This window comes from Solea senegalensis, linkage group LG6, assembly GCF_019176455.1.
Source record: "Solea senegalensis isolate Sse05_10M linkage group LG6, IFAPA_SoseM_1, whole genome shotgun sequence".
NCBI classification, from domain to species: domain Eukaryota; kingdom Metazoa; phylum Chordata; class Actinopteri; order Pleuronectiformes; family Soleidae; genus Solea; species Solea senegalensis.
The window spans coordinates 16,921,807-16,934,826 of NC_058026.1; the positions used below are offsets into that span (position 1 = coordinate 16,921,807).

Below are 13,020 nucleotides of genomic sequence, written 5' to 3' on the forward strand. Positions count from 1 at the left end.
CACACTCTTCAGGAGGATCTGGAAGCTTAAATGTGACCTTCTTCCATGAAGAGATAGAAAAAAGTGCAATACCGGTGGTCCAAGTGCATGGACTCTGTTGGAAAATAATGCAAGAATTATCCTGAATTGTCCTGTGTCGTTTGCTGGGTGAGGCTGAGGAATGTGAAAAGAAAACAGTCAATGTATAATGTATTGTGAAATTTTACAGCAATGTGTAGGTAGCAAGGTTTCCACTGCAAAAATTGTCTTTTTTGTTGTGAAAGGCAACCCTTTCATACACCACCAATTCTTTCTATATCCATCCAATACATAATTCTGGTGTCTATGATTTAAAGTTGACATACTGTAGATGTTGATCGAAGCAGGTGAGAGTCATAAACTTGTCCAGATATTGTTGTTTACTCTCCATACAGACTTGCTATGGGTTTGTTTCAAAGATACATGTTTCAAATGGACAGGTTTGTTTACAGGCTGCAGTTGTGTATCTCCCTGACAGCACACACACACACACATGCTTTTAAGAGCATGCTTAATGGGCCTCACTGCCATACAGCTCTGGACTTGTAACGACCTTGTTAGCTGACTGGCTAGCTATTGAATGTGTTTGCATTAGCATTCATGGCAGGAAGAGGAGAATTCCTTTGCTTTTCCACTCCCTGGTGAGTCCACTTTATCACTCCTACACTGGCAGGTGTGAGCAAGAGAGGGAAAGAAGTGAGATATTGGCCAGCAGCAGTGGCGGTGGTGTGGTAATTAACAGTGCCATTACTTCTGCACAGTATGCAGTGGGTGTGTGTGTGTGGCACTGAGTCTGTGCGGCTCCCGGTCCCATGCAAGAGTAGTTGAACAAGCAGCGGGAGACAAGAAAGCATTTTAATTGCGGTTGTCATATGGTCACAGCTCCATTCTTGATCTGATGTTAGACGCAGGTGATTTACTGCTGTCGCTGATACATCCGATCCTTTCCACACAGGGAGACGGTACGCATCCTGTTTGTTGTTGTCAGACCCTGACAACTGCACATCACAGACAGGAAATGATGGTGCATTCTATTTGTAGCTGGAACTCAGATTTTCCGAGGTCATTTCCGAGGTCCTTGAACTCGAATTTACAACTCTGAAACGTGCCGCAACGGCTGCCACCACGCAAACACTGCTACTGTTACCGTTCATAGCACTTCTGTGGCATTAGTTTCGCAGTAAATCAGTTATACACTTATAATTATTTTTTAACTCATGGGTGAAGTCACCACCAGATTTAAATCCTGGAATCCGAGGTAATTGGAAGGCAGAATCAGCAAAGTAAGTGATACGTGTTTTGTTCTTCCACTTACAGCCATGCCTCTTCTTCTTCGTGCTAAGATTAATTACATTATTCCCACAAAAGAAATTGGACGATTATGTTCTCAATTTGTGGGATTATTTCATTTGTCACTCAGTTTGGATATGGGCAATTTCTGTAATCAGGTGCCTTTGTTGTGCAAACTCATTTTCTGTTGACATCCGACTCTTCGTCACCCTCCAAACTCCCCTCCAATCTGAGAGGTGGTGTAGCAGGTGGCTGTCTGACAATTATCTCTCTGATTGGCTCGAATTCACTGCATCAACACTTATTTATCTTTCTCTCACCTCGCCATAAACAGCCTCGAATGAGCCACTGAATGATGATCTGGATGACGCTGACAACCGTGATGATTATTTGGCTCTTTTCAAGTTTCTATTTTCCTGCCAGCATGCCTAAATGCACAAAGCTGCGATTCAACAAATGAACCATGTAATATATTGTTGAATACTAAATTGGTACACATTAAATAATTGCTAATCCCCTGCTGCTTAAAAAAGAAATGCAATCTCCAGTGAATTGCAGCCTCTTCAGATTAATTGACAGCAATTTTTAATCTATTACACATTGGGAAATGGCTGCGTGGGTTATACTTTATGCACATAATCATTTGGTTCAGGGAGAAAAAGAAGAAAATCCTTTACTTTGAGATTAGAATGTTTTCAAGATGGATGGACGACTGTTGGAAGATTGCCAAATGTTAAAATTGAAATCTAAATATTAGTAGATTTAGTGGTCGTAACACATTTTCACTTATCAAAAGGCTCTCCTAATAAAATATGCCAGCCAAGTCTACAGTAATACTTAAGAATGTGTTGCTGCTTTATCTTGTCGTTTACTTGGTGAGAATTGAAACTTGTGTCACTCTCTTCACTTCCTGCAACAACGTCCACAGAAAGAATCAGAGATTTGACATTACAGCAAGCAGGAGTTATTGAATGACCAGTTGAGAAGTAAGAAACACAAACATACCTGGGGCTAGCCATTGTTAGACATACTCTACATTGTCATATGCACACATCAGCGCATTTACATGCGTGTTAGTCGGACTAAGACAATAACTTGGTTTTCCTAATGTCATGTAAACACGTTTGTCTGACTAAAATGCAGCTAGTCTTAGTTGGACTACCATACCTGTATAATGCGATTCATAGTCTGATTACTCCTGCATGTATACACTTAGTCTGACTGGAGTTGGACTTAGCGTTTTCTGCATGAACCAAAATTTCGTTCCTGATCTTTGACCCGGAAGTAGAAGGAGATGACTTACAAATTGAAGTACTGTTGCCGGAAATCGTATGGTGACGGCATCTTTAACATGTAAAGAAACTGACGTTGAGTTGTTTGTTTTTCCGAAACATTGCACAGTTTTTTAGCTTGATTAAACTGTGCATGTAAACATACTGAGTTGAGCAACATGTCTACTGTTAAAAGTTTAACAGGATGACTTTCACAGTATGCTTTACGGTACGGTTTATTGTGAAACGTATGACAGTATGTTGTTAGTATGGTTTTATGGTCTATTTGACTCTAAATGGGACACATATGCTGTCATATATAGAAGGGTGTTCTACAAAGAACAGGTCTTTAATCTACATGGCACAATTTCTGTATCGCTACCTTCAATAACCATGTGTGTCATCTACCGACTTGAAACCATTTTTAAAATAACTAGGGCTTAGTTATAAGTCTTAGCCATCATGGGTCCCTGGGACTAAGCTTTAGTAATACTCTAACTTGTTTATTGTGAGCTGTCTGTAATTTGGTTTTGATACACTTTGGAATGCATTTTCAGTGTCTTGATTCAAAAGTTGTGCTTTGCGTGCCAAAAATTACATTTTCTAGTTCACTTTAGTAATAACTCTTTGCCCCATGCTGTCCCCACTCAGAGATCTCTCCAACTCACAGCCCAGGTATTTCTAACATGTTTTTTTGGCAGCAATCTGAGTACCTGCACCTACATTGATACCAAGAGCTGAGGTCTGCTTAGCTTAATCTTTGAACCAAATAATATATATTCTGATTTCCCAAGATGTGAAGACAATTTATTTTCAGTCAGCCAGTTACTAATATTCCTCAACTCTTCACTTAACTGACTTTCAATTACATTTTTGTCCTTTTGGGAAACCATTAAACCTGAGTTGTCGGCATGAAGAAAAATATTATATTTATAAACATATTTCCTTTTCTAAATCCAGATATTTAGGTCATGTCTTCTGTGTGACATGAATTGCTGTGTCATGACTGTAGTTTTGCAAATTGTATGATCTGTTGCTCCTTAACCTGACATCTGTGCCTTTTCCATGTCATTGATTCTAGGACCTCAGTTTAAAGGCGACATAGAATGCTTGTATCACACATATATGTTGGTTATGGAGGTCTACTTACATATATTAACTTGTTTTCATGGTTAAAAACCTCCTCGTCGCTGCAAACGAGCCGATCAAAATATCTCCTCATTGACGCTCTCGTCAGCCGCGCTGTTTCAGACCAAAACCACACCCCCAGAACGTGGACTGTGTTGTGATTGGCCAGCCAACGAGAGCTTTCCCACTGTCCTGTGATTGGCCAGGTACCTGGAAGTGACGTAATAGATAGGCCAGCTCTCAGATACACAGCTCCCCCTCTGGCACGGTGGATGCTCTGCATCTCAGCAGCTACAACGAGAGTAGTTCTTCTTCTTCTGCGGTTGAATGTACGCAACCGGATGTGCCCGGACTAGTGCCCGCACCAGGAGGCGCTACGGTGGTGAGAGGAGTGGTGAGGATTTCTGATGACTACATCAACCTACGGAAGTGCCGATCCGCTTCGCAGAGCCCAGGAAAACAATACAACACTATTTTCTCAGCAGTGGCTGAACTGTTTGTTCTGAAACTTTAGGGTTTCATAAACGAGGTAATGACTCAGATACACACACACAAACGCAGCGTTAATCCGGGCTATGTCGCCTTTAAAAGGTGTGATGCTAACGCTCCATGTAGCTGGTCTGCTGTACATTTGAGAGTGTCAATGGTGAAAACTCCAGCACTCGCACAACATCACACTGTCTCTACGATGACACTAGTGAACCTCTGTTAAATCTCAACTCAGGTGAAACTAACAACCTGTAACTGGGTCATGGGTGAATGACCCTGCATAGTGTTATGGGTAAAAAGAGATTACTAAAAAACAAGCAAACAGTCTGCAGGCTGTGGAGATGTGACAAAAGGTAGGCTGGAGGCACTCATAGTTTGCTTGTCCTTGGAAAACCATATGTAGACAATGCTTTTTTTTTCAGGGGTAACGTTTGGGGCAGCGAACGTTACCCCTGCCTCATGTTACCAGAACATTAAGTAAAGGTCTCTTGGCTTATATTTTAAGAAGCTCAAAGGCTTTAGAACCTTTTGAAACAATAACATAATAATGCAGGTAAAAAATCTGCATTACAACTGCTTCACATAAAGACTGTTGAGACAGGTTTCCAGCCTTCAGAAGCTAAGTCAGAAGAAGAGACTGTGAATGTGTCCCCAAGTGCAGTCGCAAAAACCATCAAGCGCTACGACTACAACTGGCTCATATGAGGACCACCCCAGGAAAGGAAGACCAAGAGTCACCTCTGCTGCTGAGGAGAAGTTCATCTGAGTCACCAGCCTCAGAAATTGCAGATTAGAGACCAGATGAATGCCACACAGAGTTCTAGTAGCAGACACATCTCTTTCACATCAACTGTTCAGAGGAGACTGTGTGAATCAAGCCTTTATGGTCAGATAGCTGCTAAAAAAAACACTACTAAGGAAAAGCAACAAGCAGAAGAGATTTGTTTGGGCCAAGAAACACAAGGAATGAACATTAGACCAGTGGAAATCTGTGCTTTGGTCGAGACAGGTATCCAGTCTTCAGAAGTTAAATACCTGGAATTTTCTACCAGTCAGTCAGAAGAAGAAACTGGAGAAGCCACTTGGATTAACTCAACTTAACTCAAGCAAGTCCAGTTGCCTAGAGCTAACAACAGAAGGTGGCTGAGATCCTTCACAGACATAAACTCCACCTGAAAATTTGTCAATTCTTGGGCTCTACTAGGATGGAAAAAAAACATTACGCAAAAACCTCCAGACTCCCCACCTCACCCTCAAGGTGTTTTGTACCAAAATCAATAATACATCGATAATACGCACACAAAATGGAGCAATGCAAATGTGCAGTCCACTACACACAAAAAAATGATATGAAGTTTAAGATATTGCATATTTCTAGTCACAGATATGACTCACGCTCCACCGTTTGTCGCAGAGATGAATAAAAGCAGCTGGATGTTTGGTGTCTTTGCTCTCCTGCTGCTCAGTGTTCATTCTCTTTCCCTTTTTCAGTTAGTTGCAGAAAATAACACGTTTTTAAAGCTTTGCTGCACTGTTGGGCTCTCTGAAGTGGAGCATATTTCCAAAAATAAAACAACAAACTTAAATGGCCATTGATTTAAAAAAAAAGATGAAGAAATAGAAAATAGAAAAGAAAATGCAACCTTAATTCTGTGTTTATTCCTCAGTTAATGTCCGTCATTTATAACATTTATTCATTTTTAAATTAATTTATTTTAATACTGTTTCCCAAGTGCACAAACTCCCTCCAATTTGCTCCTCAAATGTTTGTGTATTGTCTTATTACATTTCTTTCTACACGCATTTCAAACTTCATTCTGCAAATGATGGGACTGGTCTACATCAGCGTCCACAGATCAACTGCACAGTGCAACTGTGTCTGCTGCCTTGTTTTTAAGCGAGCACAGTGTCTGCGTGAGTGACGGACAGACAGAAATGTATGCTCGTGGGGACGAGTGCTTCTCGTGTGAGTGTTGGTGCATGAATACATGCTGAGGAGGTGGAGGCAATAAATAATTGCTCCAGTGATTGACAGGTCAGGTTGGACAGGAACGGTGGAACCCTCGTTAGTCGCATCCATCCTGGGCACCATGTTCATATGACGGTGTCAAATGTGCTGCCTATTAGTGCCACTTACACAGACGTGCTCCTTCAGGGAGGGAAACACATCCGACCGGAGCCCCTCACTAGGGCAACCATGTGGTATGACTGTTCTTTCCTTTACATACAGTACATCATGCCTCGCTTTGAGCCAGGAACACGTTTAATGCCTGGGATTTGCAGACGGGGTCATTTGGAAAACTGTGATTGCTATTTTGTGTGTTCGGTGTTCTGGGAATACTGAATACACATCGATGGTGATGCAAAGAAATGGCTCAGAATTTTGAATGGTGATGATTGTCAGCATCTAGTGATGATGAGTGCTCAGTCGTTTTGCATAAATAAATACACTTCAATACAAGTGTTTGCATGTTCTCTCTGTTCTTCGGATTCTCTGGTTTTCTCATTAAGTGAACACTGAATTGTCCGTAGGTGTGAGTGAATGAGTGAACGGTTGTTCATCTCTACATTTTGGCCCAGCGATGGACTGGCAATTTATCCAGGGTGTACCTCGCATTTCACCCTTGGTCAGCTGGGATTGGCACCAGCAGCCCTGTGACCATTATGTGGAGGATAAAACAGAAGATGAATGAATAAATGAATAAATACATTAAAAGAATAGGAATACAGAACCTTGTTCTTTCTCTCCCAAGCTCTATACTACTTCAATATATCTACCTTACTATCTATGTTGTGATATTGTCACATACAGTTAAATTCGATTTGATTTGAAGAGGAGTGATAATAATAATAATCATAATAATTGTAGTAAGAATAATAATAATACATTTTATTTGTTGGCACCTTTCTGACACTCAAGGTCAATAAAATAAAATGTAACAGTGCTCTGTGGTCATTGAGAGTACGATATTCTGAAGAGGTGAGTTTTTAGTTTAGATTTGAAATGTGGGAGCAAGTCTGTGTTACGAAGGTCAGGAGGGAGGGGATTCCAGAGCTGGAGCTGTCTTGTCACCTTGGGGAGCAGAGCATTCAGCTGCTCTGCTCAACAGGGTGACAAGACGGGCAGGAGGAACTGTGATCACACCCACTTCACTGCTCCAGGTCACACGTCAGGATGTCTGTCAGTTTGAGGATTTGTTTGTTTGTTTGTTTGTTTATTAGCAGTCCCTGCTGTGCACATTTGCTCATTTATTCCTTGCATGTCATCAACAACAAGCATTCTGAGCTGCTATAAACTAGATTGTTGCTATTCTCCCATTCACGGACACATTTCCTTAGCCTATCTTATAGGCAGCACTTGTCTGGTGTTGCTAGGTGTACTAAGAAGCACCGTCAAATGGAAGATCAGTCATGTTGGTAAGCACTCTTTGAATTCTGGACTCTTTGAGATTGAACACATACATTTAAGTTAATGGGGTAGTGTCAGTATCGGTGCATTGCAGCCTGGTAACAAGTGAATGAGCAGCATTTCATTTGAAGTCTCCCGACATGAATATGTGACTGCATCGTGAGAGTACAGATACGGTGTCACTGTCAATGATCAATGTTTTTGCACCAACTAGATCGCTGAACCACGTAACAAAACACAGTAATACCAAATCGCACTTGACACCACAGTGTAGGAAAATGCAGCAAACTCTGCTGATGGTGTCGGATGCCAGAGTGTCAGACACAGCAAAAAAGGATAAGCACACCATTTCCATTTAACTGCTGTTGCGAAAATTGCTGCCTCAATACATAAAATGCCCTCTTTGATGAGGACGCTAGGTGTGCTTTTTCATCTGCAACTGAGAAAGTGAAGTGTTATGGCAGAGTTAAGATGAAAAAAGATTAGATCCAACCTTTTATGTCCATCAGGTGGCTGGAATTAAAGGCATGCTAATCGCTAACAAGAGGGAGGACAACCAGGTGAAGACCTACATCACCTACAACAAAGGTCGGAACTGGAGGCTCCTGCAGGCCCCGACTTCTGACCTGGATGGGAATGACATCCACTGCATACTGGTAAGATGATATATAATCAAAATGAGTTTAAATAGAGATACAATTATAGTTTTTTGTATTTTGATTATGTTTTTTTAAAGTTTTAAAAGTCCCATGTATATAATATAATAGAGCAATGTTTCCCAAACATTCTATAAGGTGAAGATGGCAAACAATTGTGACCCAAAACACAATATTAATCTTGCCATTTGTGTACAATGTATGGACTAATTCATACTTTAATTCATATCTGTAACTATCACAACTTCTTTATGCAGCAAATTTGTTTGAGGACCAAAAAATGTTGTGATTCAGTTAACTTAATTCTCCATTTAACTCAGTGGTTTCCAAAGTGTGGGTCGGGACCCACATAACTAAACTTATGAAATTTGCCACACAACAATTACAATGCGTTTTAGTTTCACTTTTCTGATATATGCACTTATGCACTTTAACCCATTAATATTCCTTGTAAGTAAGTAAGTAAGTAAGTAAAGCTTTATTTATATAGTACTTTTAAAAACAGCAATTTACAAAGTGCTTATACATACAGAATAAAAAATGCACAGAAAGGAAGAAAACAATGTGATGAAAGGATTAAGGGTGGTTAACGCTCTAGATAAAAATAGATAAATAAATAAAAAAAGAGATAAAAGGATGGCGTCCATTAAAGCAAGTCTATAAAAATGAGTTTTAAGAGTGAGTTTTATGAGTTAACGTACGGGGAGCCAGTGGAGTGTATTTGTCACCGTGAAACATACCATGAGTGACATCAACCAACTTAACTCGAACAGTGTACAACTTGCATAAGATCAATACTACAGAACTAGCTAAAGCATGTAAATCGAACCGGATAAACAGCACAAACAAAGAGAGACAGAGACGTGATGTTCGGCTCCCCGAATACAATGAAGGCAAGAGGGTACCTCACTGTACACACACCCCATCAAAGCCGAACTGCTGCCCCACACTGCCCCCCACTCTTCCGGAAGTGCACAGCAGGTTTTTACCTCCGAAACAGAAAACTATCGATCGTATTATTGTGCTGTTTGAAAAAAACAAAACACATAAACAGATGGCAGAGAAATACAATAGAAATAAAATAATAATACCCCACATGTGACCACACATTAGTGGGCGTCACAGTTACATCCATCCATTTTATGCCACTTTGTTCTCCACATGAGGGAGATATAGTAAATTCATCAGATATTCAGAGAGGTTGGGAAACACTGCTTTATATTACAGCAGGAGCGGGTTCTCCTTCATAGAGTTCACCATGTTTCGCATACACCCATGGGCCCAATCTCAATATCCACTCTCGCAGACACACACTCTGAGTCACACTCACAATAAATCATTGAGGACTTTTGTCTGTCCCATTGTGATAGAATCAAGTGAATGAAGACCGTCTTGCAGCAATTTTTTAGCACTTTATAGAGACTTTTATATTAAGTTTTTTTGCCTCAATGACGGTTGCTGTCATTGTCAAATAAATGATCAGTTAATCCACCTCTATCAGGCACAGGCATTTGGTCAGGCTACTGATTTATTTAGGGCATATTCAAAGTTATTATAATGGAAACACAGTGACTGTTTGCAAACGTGTATTAATGACTATAGAATTGGTTTGTGCCTTTATTTATAAATGGCTGTGCCCAAGCAAGTGTTACATTTGAGATGCTTATGCAATAATCAGATTGGCAAAAGAGCTGACCAATTAATTAATTCCAAATAATCAAAATCCCAAGTTGAAACAACATAATTAACAATTTAGGATGTTTGTTATGTAGCCAATCTATGGACACCAGACCATAGTTTATTATATATATATATTGTTTCTGAGGCACTTGTTTTGCAGAGATGATTAATTTACTGACCTAATTAAAACAGTTTACAGTTAACACACACATGTTGATGTTTGATCCACTGGACCACATTATAGTCCTTTTAGTCCTAATATTGTTTTTTTTTATTTGCACTGTCAGTTGTGATTAAGGCTAATAATGGACCAGACGTGTGTGTGTTTGGTTATGTTGGCAACAGACAAATATGTGTCATTTCCTCATTAAACAGCCTCCCTGTGACTTACACTAACTAGTAGGAGTCCTGTTTGAGACAGTAGGAGGACTCCATGCTGTTGATGGTGCGATTCTTTTTTTCCTAGACTCATGCCTTGTGACTCACAGGTTCCCTGTGAGTGTGCATTCATGAGACATTTTAATTACTGCTGCAGATTCCTTTTGGTTCCACCACCCTTGACGTCCTTACATCAATGACATGCTGTCTGCTGCAAAGATGAAAGAAAGACTTTTTACCCCCCGCTCCATGAACAAATGTAATTGTCTTCTGTTTGCGTGTTTGCCTTGGAGACTTGGCTTCATCATACTTTAATGCAAATTCCATTGCTCTTCATATTAATGACAGATTAAGAGCAATTAGCCAAACGTACAGAGGCACAGTTGGCTCTCTTTGGGAGACTAATGAATCTTTTTTTTCATACATTTTTCTCTGTATTCAACGATGTTGTTTTGACGTGTTCAAAATGACTGTTTCCCTCTGCTATTCCTTGGTCGTTAATTTAATAAGCTGATGCGTGGTGAGAATAAAAGACATGTTTATCATATTTACACCTAATGTGACCCAATGTGAATGAAAGGAGCGGGTCTTTGCTGTTACTCTGAGAGGAATTTTCTCATGCCGCTTGTTTGTGGGTGGAAATGCCGTGTACTTCTTTGTTTTCACTTCAATTGTTAAATCTGTCTCTCCCAGCCTTTCTGTTCACTTCACCTCCAACTGCAAATGTCAGAGAACCCTTACCTGTCAGGAACCATCTCCACCAAGAGCTCAGCGCCCGGAATCATTGTTGCCACAGGTGAGTCAGAAACGCCACAAGTTGTTTATGGTCGACACCACTGCCCTATGAAAAACCCCACACATCTCACATCTCCACTCTTCTATAACCTTTCTTTTCTTTCTTTTTGCTCTTTTAAGAGACAAAATGCATTCAAGTCTGGGAACAATGCAGGTTTCCATTTGTAGTCGGATGTTTCCGACACTTTCTGACACTTTTTCTGTCGCATTTGCTTCACAGTGAATCAGTTGTACGCAGAGGTGTTTGTTTCATTTTTGTTCTTAGAGATGTTCCTAAGCTGTTGGTGTGCCCCCAAATATTGCATACAGGTTGTTTCTGTCTGGTATTGCTAACAGTATCCAGCCTGGTGTCTGTATTATTCTTCCAACTTCTCTCTGGAACGCCGTGAGGTCAGGGGTGACATCAGCCAGCTCTGACGTCCAAGTTCTGATATAAATGGAACGCAGCTCTAGTGTTTTTTTGTTTTGTTTTTTTTTTAGGTGCAGCTGTTGTAAGTACTGACACACAGTCAGCACTGGTTGTGCGGTGGGAGCCACGTCACCCAACAACCTGCAAAAGACAGACATGCAGTAAAAAACAACAACACAAACTGATTTTTAGCTCTGTATAAATTCTCCCCTAATAAAAATATCTCTCTCTATTAGACTGCTCACACCACTGCACCAAAGCCCATAGACAAAATCAGCAATTTTAAGCTTTTAGGCACACAGCAGGTGCTGGTCTACTGCTGCCTTTTTTGGCGTGTTTGTGTAACTTAAGTCAATTTACACGAATGATTTCAAACACCGAATTCACACAATAACACATTTGAAAATACAGATGGATCAACAATGTCTGTGTGCGGCGTGATGTGATGTTGTGCCTCGTGCATCTAATCTCCTCTGTTTTCCGCTCCGCTGTAATTGTGTCTTGTTAGTTTCACCTGTGTTCAGTTATCCATAATGCATTTGGTTTCTGTGCTCCACTGTTAGTCGTCTGTTAAGTCATTCTGCTCTGTTTGGTTCCCATTTCTTGTGTTCCTGCTCATTTGTATTTATTTTCTCTTTTTTTATGTTTTGATCGTTACCATCTACAGAACCCCAGACATGACATGGTGGAAAAAAACTGTGATTTGTGGCCACAAAATACACATTTGTTGCCACGAAAAAGGTATAATGTGTGCACGAAATTAATAACATTAACTACCTGGAGAGAGAAAGTAAAGTTTTACTTGTTTTTTTTTTGTTTTTTTTAGGCTGGGAATGAGTTACAAAGATATTCTTAAAAGCCTGACATTACTCGTGTCGTGCCAAGGTAATTTTCCCCGACAGGATTTGTATCCTCTTCTGTGGGAGCACTCATGCATTTGGCGATATTCTGATTCAATGCATCTCACTAATAATGGTTCCTTGTAATGCCAGAATATCTTTGTAACTCATACACAGCCTAAAATAAAACTCAATCCCACTATCTCTGTCCATCGCGAAGCTTCAGCCCTCTCCGCTCGTTTTACTTGTGCAGCTCTCCAGGTTATTCATGAGAATGTTTTTAATATTGTTAATTTTTTTTGTGCACCTTATACCTATTTCTCCCCATGTGTGTGAGTTTTCCCTGGATTCTCTGGTTTCCTCCCATGCAATATGGGGATTAGGGAAAATGTGTCACTCTTTCCCATGTCATGGCTGGGGCTCCGTAACCAGCCGCTCCAAAGATTATTTCCATTTGAAAAATGCATTATTTTTTTGCACAATGCTGCAGTGATAACATCTATTATAACATTCAAATCAAACCTACGTATGCAGCTGAAACTTTTCAGAGATCAAGTAAAGCAGAAGAAGAAGTGAGTCTTTTGCCTTGGACCACTTTGACTGTCGGTCTCATATGCACACAGTGCAGTCAGCTTTGATTTGTGTCTCAGTATTTACT

At 40.3% G+C, this 13,020-nt stretch overlaps 1 protein-coding gene across 2 annotated transcripts in view; it reads left to right on the plus strand.

The window, feature by feature from the left end:
* Window positions 1-13,020, plus strand: part of LOC122771383 (VPS10 domain-containing receptor SorCS3-like) — a 270,421-nt gene that overhangs the window by 211,215 nt on the left and 46,186 nt on the right. For both annotated transcript variants that reach the window (XM_044028934.1, XM_044028933.1), the window contains 2 exons: window positions 8,115-8,261; window positions 11,013-11,115. In XM_044028934.1, the coding sequence (XP_043884869.1) occupies window positions 8,115-8,261; window positions 11,013-11,115 (250 nt within the window). The remainder of the gene's footprint in view (window positions 1-8,114; window positions 8,262-11,012; window positions 11,116-13,020) is intronic.